General features: G+C 42.2%; 2 protein-coding genes across 4 annotated transcripts; one reads left to right on the top strand and one right to left on the bottom strand.

Moving 5' to 3' along the window:
- Nucleotides 1-51: 51 nt before the first annotated feature.
- Nucleotides 52-16,717, bottom strand: ahi1 (Abelson helper integration site 1). 2 transcript variants are annotated; one of them, XM_028968459.1, is made up of 25 exons: nt 16,586-16,717; nt 14,462-14,574; nt 13,299-13,750; nt 10,873-10,976; nt 10,560-10,725; nt 10,280-10,472; nt 10,112-10,201; nt 9,532-9,717; nt 9,233-9,385; nt 8,790-8,922; nt 8,580-8,703; nt 5,541-5,770; nt 5,360-5,466; nt 5,165-5,283; nt 4,455-4,585; nt 2,730-2,870; nt 2,178-2,344; nt 1,947-1,992; nt 1,821-1,858; nt 1,518-1,587; nt 1,377-1,435; nt 1,095-1,257; nt 953-1,017; nt 759-870; nt 52-415 (listed from the first exon to the last, which is right to left on the bottom strand). In XM_028968459.1, exons 1-25 carry the CDS (start codon nt 16,593-16,595, stop codon nt 357-359), a joined length of 3,231 nt encoding a protein of 1,076 aa, XP_028824292.1. In that variant the 5' UTR covers nt 16,596-16,717; the 3' UTR covers nt 52-356. The 2 variants fall into 2 exon arrangements, with proteins under 2 accessions (XP_028824292.1, XP_028824293.1); XM_028968460.1 differs by having other exon boundaries at nt 52-398.
- Nucleotides 16,718-16,775: 58 nt separating this feature from the next.
- Nucleotides 16,776-24,732, top strand: manba (mannosidase, beta A, lysosomal). 2 transcript variants are annotated; one of them, XM_028968488.1, is made up of 17 exons: nt 16,776-17,175; nt 17,321-17,415; nt 17,504-17,609; nt 17,889-18,062; nt 18,599-18,719; nt 18,795-18,958; nt 19,162-19,272; nt 19,438-19,589; nt 19,758-19,875; nt 19,951-20,037; nt 20,109-20,276; nt 20,377-20,592; nt 21,432-21,596; nt 21,683-21,827; nt 21,913-22,055; nt 23,242-23,505; nt 24,277-24,732. In XM_028968488.1, exons 1-17 carry the CDS (start codon nt 16,876-16,878, stop codon nt 24,499-24,501), a joined length of 2,754 nt encoding a protein of 917 aa, XP_028824321.1. In that variant the 5' UTR covers nt 16,776-16,875; the 3' UTR covers nt 24,502-24,732. The 2 variants fall into 2 exon arrangements, with proteins under 2 accessions (XP_028824321.1, XP_028824319.1); XM_028968486.1 differs by having other exon boundaries at nt 16,778-17,175; nt 20,374-20,592.
- Nucleotides 24,733-25,618: the final 886 nt, after the last annotated feature.

Here is a 25,618-nt window from a genome sequence, read left to right as displayed (position 1 = left end):
TGGGAGAGTCTGAGGAAGCCGCGGTGACATTATAAACAGTATAATCACAGATCTAGGAGAAGACTGAAGCGATTTATTTGTCACATACACAGTAAAAAGTAGCCCTGGTTAATAAATATACAAATGTCTATCTTAAATGTACATCGTTCGGTATAAAAACATAATCTGTGGTTTACAACCTGAACTAAAAAAATATTCTCTGTTTCATGTGAATTCAACAACTAGTGGGTTCACCACTCAGATATAATGAGTCCTTAAAATGAAGCTTTCACCAATTTTAACATAAATGAGAATATAGTGAGTTCAGGGTTCCAATCTGCTTCTGATTGGTCTGATGTGGGAGGGACTTCCTGCTCTCAGTCCCCGGCGTGTTGTCCTTCATCTTCTTCTTTACTCCTCTGTGAAGAAAGAGGAACTAAAAAGGAACATTTTACATCAATATTAAAATTGTCATACTATTTGACTAAATTAGTTTTCAAGTCACCAGCACATGTGGATTTATCTTCAAAATGAACCTTGATGATGGACTATTACCTACTGCAGCCCTAAATTACTTACATTTAAATTTCTGCAATCACTAGTTACAGGGACAGTCCCCCATGAGACACTCAGGGTTAAGTGTCCTGCTCAAGAACACAATGGTAGTAAGTTGGGTTTGAATCTGGGACTTTGTGCTCTTCTGGTTGATAGGTGGGTGTGTTGGCCACTAATCTACTACCACCCTGCATTACCATAACACCCCTTATATCTGCAAGTACCTGAAGAGATAAGCCCAGCTCTTGTGTGGCTTTCAGGCCAGATATGGAACGCGGGGTCAGATTCTTGCTCAGGCAGCACCTGCAGATCCTCACTGGTTGAGGCACCAAACACCTTGGAGGATTGAATGATTCATGTAAGGAAAAGGAAGAAAGAGTACAGAAACCAGAGCTGGTAGAAGTGATTGGCCAAGTACCCTGGTTGGTGTTGTTCTATCTACTTTCAGCTGTGGAACCTGAGAGATCTCCCTTCGAAAGTCTCCTGAAGAAGTAATCAGAGGAGAGAATGAGTCCAGACACCACAGATACGAAGAAGCACATAGTGCATGCTGGACTTACTCTCCTCTGCTACATAGCTCGCTGGGAAATAACCCTGCTGCCCGCTGCTCAGCTGCCCAAACCACCAGCTGTCATTGTCCTTGTAGAGAACGTGGATGATGTCCCCACGACACACCGTCAACTCGTCAGAACGATTAGCACAGTAGTCATAAAGGGACACAACCTAAAGCCATAAGGAAGAGCAAACAGTTAGAAATAATGATGCGACTAGTATAACTAGTCTAGTACCCAGTGAAGGCTTTCTTTTTCTTTTACTGAAACTGTACAGAATAAATATCTGACCTTGAGTGATTTGGTAGATTTGCCAGGTGTCAGAGACGGGCCGACTGAACTCAACACACCTGAGAAGAGAAGCGTTACATATGAAATAACGTTTGGGACGTTTTGGATAATTGTGAAATGTAAGCAACAGCTCATTCTCACCAGAGATGTGAAGCTGGTGCTCATGGCCATAGGTGCTGACTGATGGGGTAAGTGATGCATTCAGGTCCATCTGAAATAGCGCAAGCTCATATAATATAAACTGTTATATTCCAATAATCTTATTCCACTTCAATAATTCCAACATACTTTCGCTAGCTGCTTTTCTGCCAACTGAGCACCACGGGACCAAACACATCTCGCTCTACCTTTTATCATCATCCTAATCATCATCATCACTACAGGCTGTTCAAATGCAATTTACATGAAGGATATACAGAAAAAAAAAAAAAATCAAACACTTGCCTTTTGGGATAGGCTCCTCCTGATCTGGGACATAATGCCTAAGAAAGCACATACCAAAAAGTCCATGTTATCTTAGCCATCCTGCGTTTCCTGTCAGTGATGTTGATTAGTGTTCATCTAACGTACCAGGACCATAGAGACACTCCAAGTTCTCTGCTTCTTGCTGTGGCCGCTATAAGAAGATGAATGGGTGGTTTTCAGAAGTTTTTATTGTTACTGTTAATTTTTTACTGTTAATACTTTTACTAATTATTTTTACTATCAATCAAACGAAAAAGATCGCAGGACAAAAATCTTTTAAAGAAAGCATAGATAGATGTACATTTCAGCTGGAAATATTTATAAAAAGTGATCTACCAGGACAGAGTCCAGTTTGTCTTTGACACGCTGCATTCTGAGAGACACTCGTGCTGCACTGGCAAACCGATCGACGGCCGAGCTACCGGTGTCCTCAAAAGCAGCGAGTTTGTCTGGAGTCCTCCCGGTCTTCATCTTTTTAAATCCCTCCACCTCCAGCTGAGAAACTATGAAACACACGGTCTTACAAACTTAGTATTAACTGGCATTGTGTCCCTCAGCAAGTCTCCCAGGGGGACTGTCCATGACACTACTGATTGTAATTCGCTCTGGATAAATAATGTAAATGTTTTAGGAACTGTCTGTAAGAGGTTTACATTTACATTTATGGCATTTATCAGACGCTCTTATCCAGAGCGACTTACAATCAGTAGTTACAGGGACAGTACCCCTGGAGCAATTTAGGGTTAAGTGTCTTGCTCAGCGACACAATGGTAGTGAGTGGAATTTGAACCTGTGACTCTGTAGTCTTCTGGTTCATAGGCAAGTGTGTTACCCACTAGGCTACTACCATACAAATGTAATATATATAGCTGGAAGATCAGTGCTTACCCTTCTGGTCGTATATGTACACATGGATTGGTAGGCATGATCCAAAAGCACAGAAGGCCACCATGTTCTCATGGGGGTGGAAGGCCACGGTCCGTAATGTGGTGGTGTAGCCAAGCTCTGAGTAGACGGCCAGCTGGTCACCTGGAGGACAAAAGACAAAACACATCACAAATATCCGGAAACTGAAACGCTGAACAACCTGAGATGTAGTCTATAAAAGTTCTCTAACATCTGTGTAAGACCCCCCCACAACGTGTCCCATGCTTTCCTTTCCTTGGTCTGGACCGCGTTTTTGGGCTGCTGTATGAGGGATATTAGTGGCCTACAAACCAGAAGAGCACAAAGACCCAGGTTCACCCTGAGTGTCTCCAGGGGGACTGTCCCTGTCACTACTGATTGTAAGAGCATCTGGTAAATGCTATAAATGTGTGACATCTGCATGATTACATGTAGGGATGCTACTAATGATTATTTTAGTAATCGATTAATCGGTCGATCTTTTTTTAAAATTTATTGTTATTCATCGATGAATCATAAAAAAAAAATTCATTTCCAACCCTTTATTCAAATATTTAGCTCCTTGAGCTGTTGTAATAATACAATTAAATTAAAATGAATGAACACCAAAAACATACACACGTATGCTTTACATCTGCCAAATATATAGACTTTTAAAATAAAGTGTCACCTGAGCTGCCAGAACTTGTTCTCTATACTAAACTGCAGATGAACTTACTCTCTCTCACTGCCTTTGTTCAGACACTTTTCCTTGCAATGCAGAAATGTGGCTCAGTTTGGCTCTTTGAGGCTATGTTGCCTGCTGCAGAAAACAGCCGCTCAGATGGTGTTTCCCCATGCATTCCCCATGCAGAGGAACCGAGCAGACGGGTCCAAGCTCCTGTGGTCCCTTTTACCCGGGTGTGGCAGAACTGAGGTGCTGCGAGCATAATAAAGGGGGCAGTGGTGGCCTGTAATCAGAGGTTTGCCAAGGTGCCACTGAGCAAAGCACCGTCCCCATACACTGCTCCCCGGGCGTCTGTCATGGTGCCCACTGCTCACTCAGGGTGATGGTTAAATGCAGAGGACAAATTCCACTGTGTCACCGTGTGCTGTGCTGCTGTGTATCACAAGTGACAATCACTTCACTTTATAAAGAGAGTGTGATGGAGACGTAACACGTACACAGACCAGGTGGGGTCAGGCATCCAACGTTATAAACGGCGTTCATAAAAGCACATGTGTTTAGAGCAAAACCACGCATTATAATGCAGGTGAATTTGGCCCACAAGGCCCTGTATCTTTCCTCTACCTCCCTGTCTATGAGGCGCCGAACTCTGCAGGCATCAGTGCACATATGTTCACTGCGCTCCACAACTAATTATGAAATATCGATTAGGAAATCTTTTGCCGACTCTTTTAGTAATTGATTTAAATCGATTTAATCAATGCATTTACATTTACAGCATTTACCAGACGCCCTTACCCAGAGCGACTTACAATCAGTAGTTACAGGGACAGTTCCCCCCTGGAGACACTCAGGGTTAAGTGTCTTGCTCAGGGACACGATGGTAGTAAGTGGGATTTGAACCTGGGTCTTCTGGTTATCCATTAGGCTACTGCCACCCTTTTGCGTTGTTACAGCCCTAGTTACATGTGAAACTGACACTTGCCATGTCTGGATGTAGGTGTGATAGTGTCTGCAGGAAAAGTGAATGTGCTTCTCACCAGTTTCAGCATTCCACACATAAGCCAGTCCATCTTCACTGCCTGAAAAAATGAAGCTGCTGCAGGGGGTGAAGGTGCTCTGAACCTGTTCTCTGTAGTTCGTGGCTCCAGTGTATTTCTTTACTGCCATTCTGAAACAGAGCATTATTATACAGTCTGTAAAACGTCTATGGTAAGGACTATGGAAGAAAACCTGTTCCATCTGATTTTGAAAGTTATTCACCCATTGACTTTCAAAAAACAATAAAAAAAAAAAAATGTTTCTGAATATTTTACCTCAATTTTTGTGTCTGACACAAGTTAACATGTCCTGATAGACCATGGCAAATGCAGAGCAGGAATTGTCCACAACACAGATTTACTAGTCGGCCAGTCTGTGGAGACTTGTTTTTTCTGCCTTTAGATAAAGTGCTTATACAATGTACAGTATGTTCTTTACAGGTTTACTTCCATAATTGAACTCAGCAGTAACAAAAAATGTACTGTATTTCTGTAATTTTCCAGAAAACCATGAAAATTATCATCCAATAATTTAAGATGAAAAATAACCATGAGTAGACCCAGAAGAAATAACCCTCCAATGCTATATTATTTCTGGTGACTTTGTATGTTGTAAATGCCTGTCGATTGTGGATGAAACAGAAAGCACAGAACGGCTCTCCACCACATCTAACATAAAGCGTGAATGTATATGTCCAAAGATTACGCACATTCTCAGATCCATGACCCGCAGGACACTGTCTTTAGCGTGAATGAGCAGGCGGCGGCCATTTGGGTGCACTTGCAGCATGCTAATGGGAATCCCACTCAAATCACTTTCTTTAATTTCCTGTGGGAACAAAACCAAGATTTTCAGATGTTACCATGAAAACTGTGAAGCAGCCACTGAAAAGAAGATGTCCTACCCTCTCGATGCTCCAGTGGTATCTTGTTTGATGATGGGAACCCTCCTCAACCACAATGTTCCAAACAATGATGTGACCCATGCTGTCTGCGGAGAACATCCTGAGACCTGAAATGAGAATGTTGGAAGAGTGTCTAAATAGACCATCACTAATAAGAGCCACACTTAAAAGGATACTCTACCTTCTGGGTCAAAACACAACGTGTTGACAAAAGCTTTGTGACCTTCAAACTCCTGGAAGAGGTGACCATTGATGTCCTGCACATCTACACACCAGACCCTCAGCAGAGAGTCATACCCGCCAGTCACCACCAGGCTCTGGACACATGGGTGGAACTGAGCGCAGTAGACAAATGACGGATGGGGCAGGACCTTCTGTGCACTGGCCAGACAGAGATCAGTGTTCCACACCCTGACAGTGAACATAAATGTATAAAAAACATTTATTGTAATTATCCTGGTGACAATTGCACCTAGCAGCTTAATGGTCTGCGTCAGTTGTGCTGTTTACATTGTGTATGATTAATTGTAGGTTAAACTATGAGAAAATGCATTGTAATAAATGAATTAATATTCTCATGATTAACCAGCAAGATTTCTGTCGCCAAGTATTGGGTCAGTGGTGGCCTAGCGGGTAAGGAAGGGCACCTGTAATTGGAAGGTTGCGGGATAAAATCCCAAACCCACTCTGTCACCACTGTCCCAATACAAAAGGGTGCTGTGCTGCATGACTGAATGACTTCTACACACAATTTGACAAACAGAATGACATGACTGAGAAAATCCAACCCTCCTTTCACTGATCAGGTGCTGTGTCTAACCACGGCGGACGTGAGGAAAACTCTTTGCAAAGTTAACTCACGAAAGGCTGCTGGACCAGACAACATGCCTGGAAGATGCTCAGAGAATGTTCAGACCAGCTGGCAGATGGTCTCACTGACATCATCAACATCTCACTGAGCACCACCAATGTTCCTACGTGTCTCAAGGCCACCACCATTGTGCCCGAGCCAAAGAAGTCTTCAGTGTCATGTCTCAATGACTACCGTCCCATTGCACTTACACCCATCATGTTGAAGTGCTTCAAGGGGCTGGTCATGAAACATATGAAGACCCTGCTGCCCTCCACCCTGGACTCACTGCAATTCTTCTATCATCCGAACCGCTCCACAGACAATGCCATAACCTCGGCCTGAACACCGCCCTCTGCAACTTGACCTCTGTCTGTCCGAATTGGGTACAGAATCTCCAGCACCACTCCACTGAGCACTGGTTCCTCAGGGCTGTGTGCTCAGTCCAATGCTGTTCACCCTGCTAACCCACGACTGTGCAGCAATGCACAGCTCCACCCACATCAACAAATTTGTGGTGGGTCACATCAGCAAGAACGATGAGGCAGCATACAGAGAGGTGCAACGACTGATGGACTGGTGTAAGGTCAACTATCTAATTCTGAACATGAACAAAACGAAGGAGATGATTGTTGAGGGACCACTCAGTGTTAATTTAGAGTAGTGCTGCATGATTAATCTAATCGCAATCGTAATCGCGATGTCAGTCTGTGCGATTATATGAACACAAAAAGCTGCGATTTAAATGATTAGTACATGGATTGGATCGGCAACATATCCGATCCATTCTCTCATTTTCTCAAAGTCTCACTTCAGTCGGATGTGACGTGTTTGGTCACATGACTTTCGATTCGGTTCAATGGAGACCTCAGATTCGTGACTTGCATAGACATATGGGTAGACGTACGCTAGCGAAGCTATGCATTCCTGTGTTCAAGTCAGCCTCCAAACAACGTTTTGGTTAAACGTCAGAACTATAATACGGGATTTTATAATGGCCAAATATAATCAAAACAGTTGTTTAGCCTTACCAGGGTTTGTCATTCGAAAGTAATGTAAAATAGTTTTTTTGTGATTTATTTAATTTTGTAGAATATTATATTTTGAAAGCACTGGGCATTTCAAGTTGTTATAAGTAGTTTGTATATTTCACTTTGAAATTTAACATTTCACTATTAGTATGCGACTTTTCATTGATATACAAGCAAGTGTCCTTTATCATATCGCATATCGCAATATTGATCTCAATAATCGCAATATGTCTTTTTCCCCAAATCGTGCAGCCCTAATTTAAAGGAGAACCTCTCCTGGAATCTTAACACCAGCTCAACAGCCAAAAAAGCCCACAGGTGTCTCTACTTCCTGCAGAGGCTGAGGAAAGCTCATCTCCCACCACCCATCCTCACCACCTTCCATAGAGGACCCATTGAGAGCATTCTGATCAGCTGCATCACTGTCTGGTTTGGGAACTGCTCCATATCAGACCACAAGACCCTACAGTGGATAGTGTGGACAGTTGAGAAGATCATCAGAGTCTCTCTTGCCTCCACAATGGACATTTACCACACACACTGCATCCGGAAAGTCACCAGCATTGTGAAGGACTCACACCCCTCATATGGACTTCACCCTCCTACCAAAAGGTACCGAAGCATTCGGGCCCTCACTGCCAAACTCTGCAACAGCTTCATCACACAGGCCATCAGACACCTGAACACTCATGGACTTTCCACTCTGGACATGGACACACACACACACACACACACAGTGGTGTGTCAGTGGTGGCCTAGTGGTTAAGGAAGCTAATCAGAAGGTTGCCGGTTGGACTCCCGATCTGCCCGGTTGTGCCACTGAGGTGCCACTGAGCAAAGTTCCATCCCCACACACTGCTCCCCGGGCGCCTGTCATGGCTGCCCACTGCTCACACAGGGTGATGATTAAATACAGAGGACAAATTTCACTGTGTGTTCACTTTCACTTTAATCCCATAGAACATCCATTGGAGCTAAAGGTTTGACTTGCCAAACATCAGCCACAAAACAGAGGACCTGAAAAGTGGAGCAGGACAAAATCCCCCGAGATACATGCAAACCTAATGGCCAAATACAAGAAACGTCTGACCAACAAAGGCTTTGCCACAAAGAACTAAAGCACGTTTCCAAAGGGACCAACTACTTGCAGTGTTTCTCAAAGACAATCATTTCACTTTTACTTCAAATACTTATTTTACTGATGAAAATAATCAGCCTCCTCATTCAGTACGGTACTGCTCCCCCACAATGCTCCAACGCGGGTGCAGGTCACATGTGAAATGTAACGTAATATGGAAAATGTATTAACTGGGTACTGATTCAGATTCTGTTAACGCACCGGACTGTGCCATCTGAGGAGGCAGTTAGCAGGCTGCAGTCATCTCTGGACCAGCTCAAGTCATACACAGGGCTGAGGTGGCCACAGAAGGAGGTCAGGACCTTACCTGAAGGAATTTCATACACTGAAAGACACCAAAACAGGGCGATGTGAAGAAGAAAAGTTCATTCATTGTGGCATATAAGACTGGTGATGGGGAAACAGCCACACCTATAATGGGGAAAGCATCTCGATCTGCACATGCAGTAGCCAGCATTCGTCCATCATGAGAGAAACGTAAATTGAAGCAGCCCATCTGGCCTCCATTAAGTGACAACATTGGTTTGTTTGGGATGTGGCACATCTGGTGGAACAACAGGGGACAGGAGGTCAATACGTACAATATACACACACACACACACACACACACACACACAGTGGTTTGATCTTCTGGATTGTCCAACCCACTAGGCTACTACCACCCCCCATATCTGGTCACATCTGATTTCCACTCTCACATTCGAGTCCAAGCTCAGATCCACACAGGACGTTAATTTCACAACAAACCACAATGACCCTAATAATAATAACAATAATAATAATAATGAATAGCCTGCTCTGTAATGCTCTTAACTAGAGTTAACTAAAGCACCAAACATCAATGTTGGACAGACCTGTCCTGGCACACGGTCCCACTTGACCAGGTCTGGCTTGCTGGCCATCAGCTGTGAGTGGTTTTTCCTCGTGATCTCACTGTAAAGCTCAGTGAAGGAGCTGCTTCCACGTTCCTGCTGCAGGGCCATCATGGAGCGCATGCTAGGGTCCACCTGAGCAGAAGAGACCACACTTTATCCTGGATGAAACACACACTTCTCATACCAATAGGCTGCAGATCTCAGACAACAGAGGTTTAAAAACCTTGGACAACGCTATTCCAACAGAGAAGAACTATTCAATATTCAGCCTTACTCACATGCTCAGGCAGTTTCAGGCCTTTGACAGTCACATAAAGGGTGGAGAAGTATCTGTTCCTTGGGAACCTCCGCCACCACTCCACAATCTCAACGGTTCCTAGCATTTTCTTTGTCCTGGGAGGGGGATAGTAGAGCTGCAGACGTAGTTTACTGTTGACGTTCAGCACACCATTGGTGCCCACAAGCTGGAGTGAAAAAAGAAGTGTGATATCAGCAATTACCTCTGAAACATCACCAGGGGTTGTGAGTACAAGCTGAATGGACCCACAACCTGTAGCAACGCTGCAGACTGGCACATTGGTGTAATACATTCAGTTTAGGAGGACACCCCCTCAAAAAAGTCACCATAGAAATCCAGAATAATTAATCAACAGAAGAACTCCCACAAAAAATGTCAGTATTTTTTTCTCAGGCAAATAATTTGTCCACTTCTAGGTCTTCGTTTGAGACCCAATGTGCACACAAAACATCAAAGGAATCATATTAAATCTTGAAACAGTGGCAGTTAAAAAAAATAGCATGGCCAAATAATACTAGGTGATAATAGTTCATTCCAGTCTAGATGGTTTGATGAATTACTTTCAGAAAAGCCCAGGCGATTTTCCTAAATCCGTGCTCATATTGGTCTTCATGCACTCTTGCCTCCTCCATGCTTACAAAGTCCAGAACCTAAAACACAAATGCAAACCTAGTCTCAGTATGATCACCATGAAAAAGTGTGATCTCACCAGCTCAACATGGACTCACTTCAAAAAATAGCAGGACTCTTGGAGAGTCGAGGTCGTCCTGAGTTAAGTAAGTGAAGCGCTCATTAAAGATGATCTGCTCCTCCCATTCTGGCACGTTGGATTTGTGCTTTTTAAAGTCATATGGTTGCGTAATGATTGGCAGGATGTGATCCACACTCTCATGCTCATAAAAAGATGAAACTGGGCGCTGACTGAAATAGAAAAAGATCAATAAAATATATTGTAATATATAGAAAGTGAGAGAATGAGATATTGGAATAAGAAGAAGAAGAACTCACACATCCTCCTTTTTAACATATTGGCCCGTCCTTTCATCCACCACATGGACCTTCACCATGGGGTGGGAGAGCAGCAAGTCATTCTTCAGCCTGTCGGTCCTGTGAACACAGACACCTAGGACCAGGCTGGCATCAGGGACGGACATCACAGGAACCTCAGCCACCACTGAGAGGAGAAGAAGAGTGTTACTCTCTCCATTAATAAGCCTGTGCTTATTAATAATATAATCATGCCTGTGCTCTTACTAAAATTGCTGTTTCAACAGCATTCATAAAATAAAAATTCAGATTTGTTTTTTCAGAAGACACCTACTCTCTTTCCTTTTCTTCTTCCTCTTTTCTTTGGCTTTAGTAGAATCCTCCAGACTGTTTTCTGCCTTTGTTTCAGCAGCCTCACTGGGTTCCTCTGACAGTTCCCTGTTTGAGGGGAAAATATGAATCTAAAATGTGTTTAACTGATGGATGGCCCGCATCATGCAAAAAGGCAGGATAGGGTGTAGCACAGTATTTCCCCTAATAGGATGACGAATATGTAAAGGTGGATTATCAGTAAAACAGAAATAAATACAGTTAAAAATAAATAAAGAAATACAAAATGCACAATAGATTAAATAATGAGAAATATTAGGCCACCATATATATATAAATATTATATATAGGCATAAATAATAATACCATTATTTAGGCAAAAACAACTCTTTAACACAGAGAAATTAGTTGCATTAATTGTTCACACATTCATTTTATTGGAAGAAATAAATGGAAGTAAAACAGAAACAAACTTTATAAGCAGCTCAAACATTACGAAAAACAAATGAAATTAATTAACATTTATTAATTAAAGGTTTACCTTAATTTGAAAAGTTACCTCCCGATTCTTCCTGTCTGCACCAAACATTGTTGGTGAATGATGTTGATGATGTAATTTCCCGCTCAACTTCTATAGGTCACTGTCCTGCTCATTTACATTTAAAGGTACAGATACCGAAATTGCTTTGTGGGACATGATTGCACCAAGGCAGAATTTCAGAAAGAGTCTTCAGATACAGGGGACCAGTAAGACAGTCAGCAAATTCATAATAAGAGAAAAATTCATAATGCGGGAGTGGTGGCCTAGCAGATAAGGAGGGTTGTTGGTTTGAAACCAAAGCCGCCAAGGTGGCACCATCCCTGCTCCCCGGGCACCTGACATGGCTGCCCACCGTTCTCTCAAATGCAGAGACCACATTTCACAGTGTGCACTGGGTGCTGTGCCATGCTGTCTTTATTGTAGTTGTATTATTTATATATTATTTAAATGCATCACTTATCAATTTGTGTATTTATTTAGTATTTATTTTAAATATGTGTGATATGATTATCTTTAACTTAATGAGCTATCCCCTTTATTTGTGCCACAGTACAGTGCGGGTAATAACATTTACCAGATGTCCTTATCCAGAGCGACTTACAATCTGTAGTTACAGGGACAGTCCCCCCCTGGAGACACTCAGGGTTAAGCGTCTTGCTCAGGGACACAATGGTAGTAAGTGGGGTTTGAACCTGGGTCTGTGAGTTAACCTCTAGGCTACTACCACCCTGAAATGATCAGCCAATTTTATTTTTTTTTATTTTATTATATAAACCAGAACAAACATACTACATAAAAGTTTATTTGTATTTGATCGAGTGAACAAGTATTTGATCCCCTATAACACAGCCCCTCCTACAGGTTGCATAGTCGTTATGAGTATAAAGCGAGGACGTCAGGGACAAGGCTGGAACTGGATATAAGACAATCAGCAAGAAGCTTGATGAGATGGTGACAACTGTTTGCATGATTATTCTGAAATATATTCGGAAAGGAATATAAAATGACAATAAAATGCCCTTGATCAAGAGCCCCATGCAAGATTGTGAGGAGTGAGGACGGCAACTAGGTCCAAAGTCACCATTGGTAACACACGATGGTGTAATGGACTGAACCCTAACCTTTTAAATTTGCCAGTGAACAACCCTAATGAAAACCCGGATGAGGGATGAGGTTTGGATGTTGGTGTGCTTTTGAGTCTCTTTTTCTTCACACATCACACATCTGGAACATCCAGCTGCTCTTTTGCAAACTTTGTGTGTTGGGCCTGGATCAGCCAAGGTGCTATGAAGACCGGGTTATCAGGACTTCTCAGAAGCACGGTCTGTCCTTAATGACTAGAGGACATGGTGTTGCCAGATCCCAAATGTTGAAATATCATACCAGCAGCTTAAAATGATTGTAATTTAAGGAATATTATTGTACACACACAATTTCCATTCTGATGCTGCTTGGAAAATCTGCTTCAATAACACATATAATCATAGCCTGTGAATATTATAGTGTATACAGAATGTTTGTAAAAAACACCTCTGTGAGGAGGTGCACTGAACAGCCCAGAATATCATTTCAGAAAGCTTTACTGTTAGTGCTATAAGTTTAAACCAGCCTGTAAGTCTTCCGTAACTGCAAATCTGTGCTGAAACCCCTCATCATTAACTTTGAGTGTCACCATGTTCACCACCTCGTGCATTGATGGGCTGTAACGGCTCGTGACACGACTGCGCAAATAAACAAGCCAAGTCAGATGAAAACAGAGACCTTGACCTTCTCATGAAATAACAAAGCGAATGAATATATTTGGAATTGTTGATCGTAAATCATACAGAGGGTAAAATAATTTTACAAATGCAATTATTTTCTGGCAACACTGAGAGGACGTCTCTCACCTGGCATCGGCTTCAAGCATCTGTGATGATTTTTTCTTTTTCTTCTTTCCAACCTCGTTGTTCAGCATCACCTCTGTAGCGGCGGCCACATCTCTCTCAGGACGCTTCACCTCTTTAGTGATTGGATCTTCTGCCTCCACGTTCCTCTCGGATTCACCTCTGCCTCTCTGTCCACATCCAGTCTGTGCTCTGCTGAGGATGTCAGATGCCTGAGGAGCAGTGGATGGATTAAGTGGCAGGTTCCTCTTGCTCTTCTTCTTCTTCTTCCTGGTGAGTCTCAACTCCTCCTGGCTGGTGCTGACATTGTTGGGTTTCTCAGTGGCCTGCTCCTCTCGCCGTTTGTTCTTGGTGAAGCGAGGGCTGCTCTGAGCAGGATCATATGTATTATGGAGAATAGTTTCATGGTCTTCTGAGTCTTTTTTTAAATCAAGGTTTTCCTTGAAGCTGTTGAGCTGAAGAAGAAAAAGAACCTGCATGTCATCCAATTCTCTGGAAAATGAAACCAAAATGCTAAAAATAATTCTGTAATATTTGCACTTTTACTTGTTCTAATATTTGAGATGGGTACTCAGATAATGTGGAACATCATTTAATTACCTCTCACAATGTGAAATTTGTACTAATTTCAATGAAATTCAAAGCAAGTTATTATCATAACCCAGACATTCAAAGTTATGTTTATACATGTTATATTGAATAGTGCATCAAGCTTAATTAAAATATTCATACATTGCACCACATTTTGACTCTTAGTACTGACCATCATATATTAAACTTAGCAGCACTCGTGTAGCTTTTAGACCAGTGACGTCGTCCCGTGCATCACACCATCTTTGTCATTTTAGTTCATATACTGGTATTTCATAAACATTATGAGAACATTAAGTTTTGAATGAATGCTTGTAGCGTTCACAGAATTATATTGTGGAATTTGGTGAGACTAGTTTTGCATGGCAAGTTTTCAAACTGCTTGTATGGCTGTTGTCATAACTTTATATTGAAGTACCAAGTAGTAAGCCATGACAAGTGCTACATACATGCCACACTTGTTCATAATTCTGACCACTGGGTATAGCGATAAAGTAACTTGTGTTATCAAAATGTCCCGTGCATCACTTAGAAAAGAGTGTTTTTTTTTGTCATTATTTCAGAATAGTTCTTACCACAATGCCATCCTGCAGCGAATCAGCCTTCTTCTTGGTCTTCCTTTTTACAACTGGGGCATCAGAATACTTTTTGAAAACGTCATCAAGCCTCGCAATGACTTCAAGGTCACCTTGAAAGAGATTAGAAGAAGTGGTTTGAAGAGAATTGTTGTTTTCCAGGGTTAACAGAACAGAAAACTTTGTGTAGAACTCCTACTAAAAATGTATGATCAAAAGACAAAAATCAATTACGCAAAGAAAATGTCAGATTTATTAAAACCTGCATGCAATATCTGCTTTATATTATTTTTTCCTGGTTGCTTCCTTTTATGGGGTAAACACGCATGCAAAAAAAAAAACGCTCACGATTTATGTGTGCACACCATACGGTCCTATGCGACCTGACTGCTCACACAACATGACCAATATGAACACATCGGAATCAGGAGGAGGACCAAAATCAGTAGTGATGCTGAACAAAGCAGACCTGGGCCAAAAAATGTCAACTCTAATAACTTGCACATTTATAGAACACACATGTATTTATGGAAAAAAATCCATTAACATTTCCCATTTTGTGCTTATAAATGATGCATACGCATCTTTTAGGTCCTGTTTTGTGCAAAGGCAATGGTTATAATGAGGTGTACAAATCTCTTAATTAGAGTTAGCTGGCCACCTAAACTGAGCAATCAGGGGAGAAGGACGTAACCAAGAACCCAATGCTCACTCTGTCAGAGGTCTTCTGTGGAAAGATGGAGAACCTTCTTAAAAGACAAATATCTCCGCAGCAATACACTAATCAGGCCTGTATGGTAGAGTAGCCAGATGGAAGACACATGGTTTGCCGAAAGGCACTTGAAGGACACTCAGATCATTGAAAAACAAAATTCTGGTCTTTGGTATGAATGCCAGACATCATGTTTGGAGGAAACCAGGCACCGCTCATCACCAGGCCAAAACCATCCCTACAGTGAAGCCTGGTGGTGACAGAATCATGCTGTGGGGATGTTCAGCTGCAGGAACTGGGAGACTAGTCAGGATAGAGGGAAAGATGACTGCAGTAATGTACAGAGACATCCTGGGTGAAAACCTGCTTCAAAACGCTCTTCATCTCAGACTGGTGTGACGGTTCATCTTTCAGGACCACGATCCTAAGCACACAGCCAGTATATCAAAGGAGTGGCTTCAAGGAGTGTCCTTAAGTGGGCCAGCCTTGAATCTGAATCCCTGGAGAGATCTTAAAATGGCTGTGTAAGCTCCTCTGAGAGAGAAATGTTTGTGGCTTCATATTCAAAAAGATGCAGTCTTTTAAAAAGGTGCTCAACAAAGCATTGTGCAAAGGCTGTGAATACATGTGATGTCAGGTTTATTTTGATTTTTAATACATTTTCCAAAACCTCAAGTAACCTCAACTTTTTTATGTTGTCATTATGTCATTTGTGTGTACAATAGGCTGTAACATAACTAAATGTGGAAAAAGTGATGCACTGTTAATACTTTCCAGAGGCACTGTATAGGCTATTCTACTTACTAATACATGCTTTCATGCTGCAGGCTGTAGAAGTTGAGGCTACACTCACAGATTCTCACAAAAATGACTAATTTACAGTAACATGAGTAAATTTAATTCGTTACTTTCCACCTCTGGTATTCAGACATTAATAATCAGTCTCAATAATTAAATTGAAGTGGAAAAAATATATAGTCAAGCTTTTAAACAACGCTCCCTTCATCAAAGCTGCATTAGTTAGTGCTGCCGGATCTATAGCTTATGCCCTTATACACGTGTTTGTTCTCTTATTAACTTTATACTAACACAGCTTCTTCCTTTTTTCTGTCTTGCACCATTCACTCCCATCTGGATGGTAAATTACACCCTGCTGTGGACTGACCCAGCCGGCGTAGAACCTCCATGGATTTTAAAAGTGGACAATGCTCGTCCTCCTGACTTTCCTGGACAGTTCCTGGCTGCACTACACCTGTGAGCTGATTCAGTGTCTATAAAAAGCGTGCTATAAATAAACGTTGATTGATTAATTTTAAGTCGCTCTGACAAATGACATAAATGTAAATGTTGATAATGAACCAATCCTGCTTCTCGTTGTCATTAGTTGCAAGACAAAAAACGCTTTTACTCACCAACTGGCATGTTGATCCTCTCGGAGTCTGCTAACGCACTACTCTCCAACTGATGGCGCGGTGAAGTTGCCGAGATTCTGTAGAACACGCAGTCAAACTGCACTCTGCAGCGGGGTTTCTACAGCAACCGGAGAAACGCGTCAGCTGACGCGTCACATGACACAAGCCGGAAGCGGCGATGCGACGCGCCTGGTTTCTCCAGCGGATGTCAGTTTTGGTGCTGGACTTTTCTGTTACACATGTTAATATTCTGTGAAATATGAGACCACGTAGCACAGTATTATAAGTATATGAAATGTTGTGAAGCAACTGGAGAAATGACGCATGCGCGCTGGGAGCGTCAGCTGACGCGTCACATGACAGAAGCCTGGTTTCTCCAGCGGATGGCTGCTTTGGCGCTGGTCTGTTGGCTCTGGACGTCTCTTCTCCTGTTCTGTGGAGCCCAGGCCGTGAGGCCCGAGCAGACGGACGTGCAGGTGCTGAGTCTGAACGGGAAATGGAGTCTTCGGAACGGCAACGGTTCCCTGTCACTGTCCGCAGCGGTGCCAGGATGCGTCCACACAGCGTTACAGGCAGCAGAATTCATCCAGGTAACACACAAAACAAATCAATCACATATATTGGCGTTCATTCATGAGAAGAAGAATGTGCTTAGCTCTTCTCGTCTAATATTATTCGAAATATAATAATATATTTGTACTAAAGGAAAGTTTATCTTGGTACTTATTCTCTTAGGACCCCTACTACCGGTTTAATGACGTGCTGTACAGGTGGATCTCACTGGACAACTGGACATACAGCCTGAGCTTCTCTGCCCCTCCGTGGATCAGGTGTGTATACAAATGGTTCTCCTCACAACACAGGAGAGTCTCTTCAGAGAAAGATGAGCCAGTGGCCTGTGTGTGTGTTTCTATTTAGGACTACAAAGCGTGTGGTCTTGCTCTTCGAGGAAGTGGACACCATCTCCACCATCACTTTCAATGGTGTGGTCATCGAAACTACAGACAACATGTTTCGCTCATATGTACGTATTTCAGTGTGTGTAAATATTCAGTATCTCTGAATCTGCGTTTCTGCGCAATCGGCTGTTTAAACGAATGGTTGGTGATTCAAGCCCATCCAGGGTGGCCAGATTCTTGGGGCAGTGGGGGCCCATAATCGGCACCTTTCGTGGCTGCCCACAAGCAGAGGACACGTTTTGTTTTACGCACCGTGTGCTGTGCTGCGCTGCAGTGTTTCACAATGACAATCACTTAACTTTCAGTACACATGCTTCATTTGTCTCTGTACACACATGTACCAGGAGTTTGAGCTGAGTGGCCTGCTGAAGAAGGACGTGAACCTTTTGGAGGTGGCATTTGTGTCTGCAATCACCTACGCGTCTCAGGCCAGCCAAGCACATTCTTCATACAAAGTCCCACCAGACTGCCCCCCACCTGTACAAAATGGAGAGTGCCATGTCAATTTCATCAGAAAGGTATGTAGGCAAATGTATTAATGTCATGTCCATGTCAACTTTTTCAGTCTTCCTTACTGTTTGGGTCGTTATTTGACTTTCTACAGACACTTAGGTTAAATCCTCCAGAATGAGGAAGTACGGGTGTACTAATCTTTGTTTAGGAATACAGTCAGTACAGCAGTTTAACATTGTGTTTGGATTGAACTATAAACTCAATGTGTTGCACAAGTCATAAATTTACCACTGCAAGGTAGAATAGACAGTACAATAAGAAAAGCAGGCAGCACAGCAAAATGCACTGTGTCAGTGTGGAAGAGGTGATTTTGCAATGAACACTGGCGGGAAGTGGATAATGAAGGAGTAATTAGTGTGGAAGGGTAATAATGGAAATAATTTGAATCGAAAGATTCAGGGATTTGTTCTGTTCTTGCAGCTTTCAAGAAACGTCTTTTAAAAATCATACATCTCATTAGCTGAGAACACTGGGCCTAAAGAAGGCTGAACGTTTTGTCATATATGTCTGGACTGTCCTTGTGTCTTTTGTGTCTTTTTAGTCACAGTCATCCTTCAGCTGGGACTGGGGTCCAGCATTTCCAACTCAGGGATTGAAGGGGGTCCAACTGCAGGCATTCAATTTCATCCGACTTCAGAGCCTGACAACCAGCACATCTCGGGGTATGCATGCACACGAGTACAAAAACACGGCTCGGGGTACGCATGAATTTAAGGTGAGTTCTTCCCTTTTCTTAGACTCCTCTTCTTGGATTGTGGACGTAGACCTGTTCTTCGATGTTGTCATGGAGACAGCAGGTCGTGCTTTGCTGTTCTTGCCTGATCTAAACGTTTTTCAGGATTTTCAGCTCTTATTGAAAGAAGGCCAGAGCAAGACGTCCCTCGTCCTCCTTATACCTGCAGTAAGACACCACATGCCATCTACCATTCTCCCTGCTTCACTTGTTCATCCCTCCAGTTTGTCCCCACTCATATAATATACCACAATTATCCACATTCATTTCGCTATTCTACTAGATATTAAAAAAAAAGATTAACCATAACTGTACTCAGTTTTTTCCATTGCTCCGTCCTTCCATAGATTCTCATTCATTTTTGTCCCTAGAACGTTTCAGTTGATTTGTGGTGGCCTAATGGCCATGGTCACCAAGTTCAATATCGCCTTTTCTTGGAAGCCAGACTAGACACTGGGGCAACGTTCCACCGGGAAGCGCGGGTGAGTTTTTTTGTTTCTGTTTTTACCGTATATCAGTGTACAATAAATCCAAATCAGGACAGTGTTTAGGGCAGGACCCTTCATTTAAATCCGTGACTTGAGAGTGACCGTAGACGTTCTTTGGACTTTATGCCTGATGTACAGTCTTTATTCTGTGCTGTTTAGGTCGCATTTCGGACTGTAGAACTGGTTCAGGAGACTATTCCCTCTTCCCCAGGACTTAGCTTCTATTTCAAAGTCAATGGCCGGCCAATTTTTCTTAAGGGCTCCAATTGGATTCCTGCTCATTCATTTCAGGACCTTGTGACTCCAGATATGTGAGTGACCCCCCCCCCCCCTTCTCTCTCTGTTTTAAGAAGATTTCATTGTTGCTTTTTTATACTCTGAGCATAAAAATATCTAAAAAGTCCATCTAAGATAATCTACAGTAGATAATGAGTCTAAACTGGCATTTAAGCCTTACAAATTTGTCCCTCTCTCTCTAGGTTAAGAAACCTGTTGCAGTCTGCAGTAGATGCCAATATGAACATCCTGAGAGTGTGGGGGGGCGGAGTCTATGAGCAGGAAGCTTTTTACCACCTTTGTGATGAACTTGGCCTCATGGTATCCAGCATTATATTAAAACCCTTCAGGTGTCTGGTGATGTCAGGTCATTAAGCAGGTCTTACCTTCTCACAGGTGTGGCAGGACTTCATGTTTGCCTGTGCTCTTTATTCCATTGAAAAAGATTTTATCCAGACAGTCAGATATGAAGTCACACAGCAGGTATGCACATATGTCTTTATAACAGCTACTGATCTACATGCTTCAGCTACCTGCACCCTCTGGTTGTGCAGGTCCAACGACTTAAATCCCACCCGTCCATCATAGTTTGGAGTGGTAACAACGAGAATGAGGCTGCTATAGCAACCAATTGGTTTTCAATACCTGATGATAAACGGACCCGTTATGTGAAGGATTACGTGACTCTCTATGTGGACAACGTTAAAGCCATTGTCGAGCAGGTGAGGCCTGGAATGCAACGGATCTATAGCACCACATGGCATTACCCAGTTCAGAGAATTCATATAAAATTCAGTGGTGCATTTGTATTGTCTGAAGGAGGACAGAACACGACCGTTCCTGGTATCCAGTCCCACCAATGGGCTGGAGTCTGAAAAGGAGGGATTTGTGGCCCACGACCCATATGATGTTCATTATGGCGACACCCATTTCTACAGCTACGTTAAGGACTGCTTGGATTGGAATCAGTTTCCACGGACAAGACTAGCTTCTGAGTATGGCTTCCAGTCCTGGCCCTCATTCTCCTCACTCAGCAAGGTACTAGACTCTGCATTCATTTCTTTCGTTTTCTTTCCTGGCTAATCTCGTTTAGTTATTCAAATCCAAACGAGAACACAATCTGGTCATATGACATAACGCTCACCTGCTTAGACATTGAATGCACAATGACTCAAATCTAATTTTTTTACTGCAATCAATTTCCAAATGTATTTCACATTTTTAAAAATGCATTTTTTTGCTCACATTAAATATTATTGTGTTAAAAAGAATTACAGAGCAAGCATAAAATACCAAATATGAACACGGAACGTAGATCTACATATTACATATACCAACAAAAATTTCCTTTGATTTTGAATTATAGCATTATATGAACATGAAAATATAATCCCCCACCAGACACTAGAGGGGACACGATCACCTCGGCTTTGATGAAGCATGAGATTTCAGAATTTTTCCATCATGCGAGACTCAGTGTGTTAATTTAATTCATTCTGGAAAGAAAACGCCGACACTACTTCCTGTTTGTGCCAAACGTTGTAGTTGGTGAATGGTGATAATGCCCCTTCAACTTCCCACCTCTCTCCTCCTCATTAGCTTTTAAAGTTACAGATATCAAATTGGTGTGTTCTGGGGAAACTCAGACCGATATTAAAGCAAAAGAAATGTTCATATTAGGGGACCTTTAACGGAATGAAAATCTTTGTAATTTTGCTCTCAATTAGTATTTCCTTAATTTTTGGATTGTATCTAATGGAAAAAGTAAACTAAAAGTGATCTGTTCTGAAATGGCTAAAGAAATTCAGCGTCAGGTTCTCGTATGAGTGTGATGAAGTGACATAATGGCTTAAATTGTACTTGCGTTTGGGGGGGAGGTCTCTTTGCCAGAGGATTGGGAATACAACAGTAAATTCTCCGACCATAGGCAGCACCATGAGCTGGGGAACCTGGAGATGTTGCTGCAAGTGGCTCTTAACTACAGGTTCCCAAACAACACTGATACACTGCAGCGCTACAAAGACACACTCTACATGACACAGGTACACACACACATTATATGTACACTGAGTATGAGTATGTATACACTGTACACTGTATTCAGTCCGTAATATGCTCCAACTCACAGGTGATGCAGGCTGAGTGTGTAAAGAAACAAACCGAATTTTACCGCCGGAGCCGCAGTGAGATCATTGATGGTAAAGGCCACACGATGGGCGCCCTCTACTGGCAACTGAATGACATCTGGCAAGGAGCTTCTTGGTCATCTATTGGTCAGAATCACTCTCATGCAATAACAGATTTGTGAGCTGTGTATATGTGTGATCGATTATTAGCAGGTTCTCTCTTTCTGTGTAGAGTTTGGTGGAAAGTGGAAGATGCTACATTACCTGGCTGTTGAGTTCTTTTCTCCGGTTCTGCCTGTTGGGTTTGAAGAAAATGGAACTTTAAAAATCTATGGCATTTCAGACCTTAGCACTAACCTCACACTCAGAGTAAAGGTTAGTCTCAGTCTTGGCCCCTCGGTGGTGGAATGAACTACCCCTTGAGGTCAGAACAGCTCAGTCACTGAGTATTTTCAAACCTTCCTCTTTAGAGAATATTTAGATGAACTTATAACCTTCTTATTGTTGAACTTGTGTACAGAATCTACAACAAGAGTGAATAAAAATATTGTATTCATAGTTGAGGGTCCTAATGAACTAGAACTGATCACTTCATCACTTCATCATAACTTGAAAGCACGTTGTAAGTCGCTCTGGATAAGGGCGTCTGCCAAATGCCTTAAATGTAAATGTAGTAAGTAGTCATTTCTAGACTGTTCAACTACTGCTAATGGGTCATTTATTATCACTATGAATGCAGTTAATTTATTGTCTACTCTATCTCTTTTGGGCTGTTCCCCATTTATAGCTTATTATTTGCCTTGTTTCTGTGAAAGTATTACAATTGCACATGTTCAAACTACTTTGCACTTTACTTAAATACACAAATGCAGCAGGTATGTAAAGACTAAAATCTGGAATTCATCTTTCTTCCTTTAATGTGCTCAATTCCTACATCCAACTTGTGCAATATAACCATCATTATTTATTTACATTTACGGCATTTTACAGACGTCCTTATCCAGAGCGACTTACAATCAGTAGTTACAGGGACAGTCCCCCCCTGGAGACACTCAGGGTTAAGTGTCCTGCTCAGGGACATGATGGTAGTAAGTGGGGTTTGAACCTGGGTCTTCTGGTTCATAGACGAGCGTGTTACCCGCTAGGCTACCACCACTCATTGAACAAGGTTTACATCCCCCTTTCATTCTCCACCTCTTCTGTATTCTGGTGTATTAATTTTTTGTGTAGTTAGTCTACTTGATTTCCACCAAATGTCACTTTTGCACTTTTTGCACTTTTGTGTACTATGCTTCTTGTTTGCACCTTTTGTCCTGTGGAATATAATGTTCAATATTACTGCACCGTAATATTGTATAAATATTGTATTACTGTATAAAGCTGCGGATGACAACAAAGTACTCTTGAACCTGTAGTATCTCACAAAAGTGACTTCTGAATCTGAATGAATTTAAACAACAGGTTTGAATAGTGCAACTGAGCACAAGGCATCTCTGGTGGCTGTTTAAAAAGCTGAAATGTTTTCTGCATGTACAGAATACTTTTTTGTGTATGTGTGTAGGTCACGGTTTATCAGTGGAGCAGCCTGACGCCAGCATGTTCTTCGCTCTCTGAGGAACGGGTTCTGATTGAGAATGCGGCGACACTGATGATGCAGTGTCTCATCTCAGACCTACTGAGAGATTGTGGGAAATGTTCCCGCAGCTCCTGCCTGATTACCTTTGACCTCCATGACTCCTCTAATCCTACTCAGCGCCATGGCCCTACAAATCATTTGTTTCTTACCTCACTGAGGGATGCAGAGCTGCACAAACCCAACATCACAGTAGGTTCTGGTTTTTAACCCTTTTAATGTATAACCAATCATTACTTGATTATATTTAACAATGCAATTCATTACTTTCCATCAGGTCGTAATTAAGGTTAAAAATCTGCTATAGATGAGCCTTGGGTGTTCTAAATCATGCATATCTATCATGCTTAAAATTAAAGTGAATGTTTTCATCAAAATGATCACCTATAAAATCCTTAGCAATTCTGTCGTATAAAACAATCACTTTATTAGGACCAACGCCAGAAAGGCCCATTACATCTTTTGTTTCCTGGTTATGCTTATTAATGTCCCTTATTATTTTTATTTTTTTTATTTATTTATTTATTTATTTATTTATTTATTTTTTTTTATTATAAATAGTAATAAGTGAAGTGATTGTCATATGTGATACACAGCAGCACAGCACACGGTGCACACAGTGAAATTTGTCCTCTGCATTTAACCCATCACCCACAGTGGGCAGCCATGACAGGCCCGGGGAGCAGTGTGTGGGGACGGTGCTTTTCTCAGTGGCACCTTGGCAGATCGGGATTCGAACCGGCAACCTTCTGATTACGGGGCCGCTTCCTTAACCGCTCGGCCACCACTGCCCCATTTGGATAAGGGACATTTATACCAAATAATAACATAATATCATTTCACACATAAAAATTAAGTCAGCTGACCACTTTAACCCTGTTGAGTTTATTGAAAACAGGCTGTAACCAAAGCAGACTTTTTTTTTTTTTTAGGTGACCATGACATTTGTGTGCTTCTCCACAGGCATTCATACAGCATGATGGAAATGACTTCCTGGTGACTCTAAAGTGTGATGCAGTTGGAGTGTTTGTCTGGCTGGATGTTGGTGACATTGCTGGCCGTTTTGACTCCAATGGCTTCCTGTTGTTGACGTTGAAGCGCACAGTGCACTTCTTCCCATGGACCACTACGAGTGTTGAGGAGCTGTCAGAAAACCTACACATCACCTCATTACATGACGTCTACTGATTGTGGGTGGGGTGGTCACTGTATGCATAAACACGAGAATTTCTAAATCCATTTGCTGCAATGAACATTATTCACATTAATCATGGGAATTTACATTCACATTTTCAATAATTGCACTTTTACTGCTGATTATTTTATTAATATTGAATAAGGACACCTGTACACCACAACAGACAGAGATTATGAAATTCATTAATGGTCATTAGTTTTCATTAAAGTCCACATGTTCAATGAGCCTCCTTGTATAAATTCACTGCACTCAACCCCATGTCAGCTCACATATGTACTGCTGTCTGAGCTGCAGCCAGGGACTGTCCAGGAATGTCAGAATTGTCCAGTTTAGGTCGTATATAAGTTGTCAAATAGAGCAACTTTAGATGAGTTAAAACAGAGTAGGGGTTGTTGTGGTGGAGAATCTGTGAAGTGATTGTCATTGCCTAATATTGCAGCACAGCACATGGGTCACATCATGCCCTCTGCATTTCACCATCACCCTTGGTGAGCAGTGGGCAGCAATAACAGGCGCCCGGGGAGCAGTGTGTGGGGACAGTGCTTATGGTTATGGAAGAGAGAGCGGGGGGAGTTGGAGGGTTCAATAGAGATGAGAATATGTTGTGGATTTTCTGAGGGTTGTGGGCAGAGGTTTCCAGTTTTTGTAGAAAGCAGATTAGCAAAGGTGAGGTTAGTGGAGAAGTCTTATATTTCCTGTCTGCAGCTCTTAGTTCTCTTTGAATAATGCGCAATGTATCAGAGAGCCGGGGAGCAAAGGGAGAAGTCCTTTTGGGTTTGGAAGATAGAGGACAGAGATGGTCTATAGAAAGGGAAAGTGTGTTAGTGGCTGTTTGCAGTGGTAAGGAGAAGAATGAGTTAGACACCAATGGAGATACTGATGAAGGCGAGACAGAGTGAAGGTTATGTTGAATGAATGATGGAAAGTGGTCAGTCTTGGATCCGGTAGGTAGAATGAAAGTGAAGGACAGAAAGTGGTGATCAGGGATGTAAAGTGGCGTTGAAGAAAGGTTGGTAGTTTGGGAGTGACAACTGAAGACCAGGTCCAGGACATTCCCTCCCTTGTATGTGAAATAGATGCTTCTGTTGGCCAAGGGGAAAGAGTGAG

Source organism: Denticeps clupeoides, unplaced genomic scaffold (genome assembly GCF_900700375.1).
Source record: "Denticeps clupeoides unplaced genomic scaffold, fDenClu1.1, whole genome shotgun sequence".
NCBI lineage: Eukaryota > Metazoa > Chordata > Actinopteri > Clupeiformes > Denticipitidae > Denticeps > Denticeps clupeoides.
The sequence above is the reverse complement of the archived record's forward strand: the minus strand, read 5'-3'. Positions and strand labels throughout refer to the sequence as shown.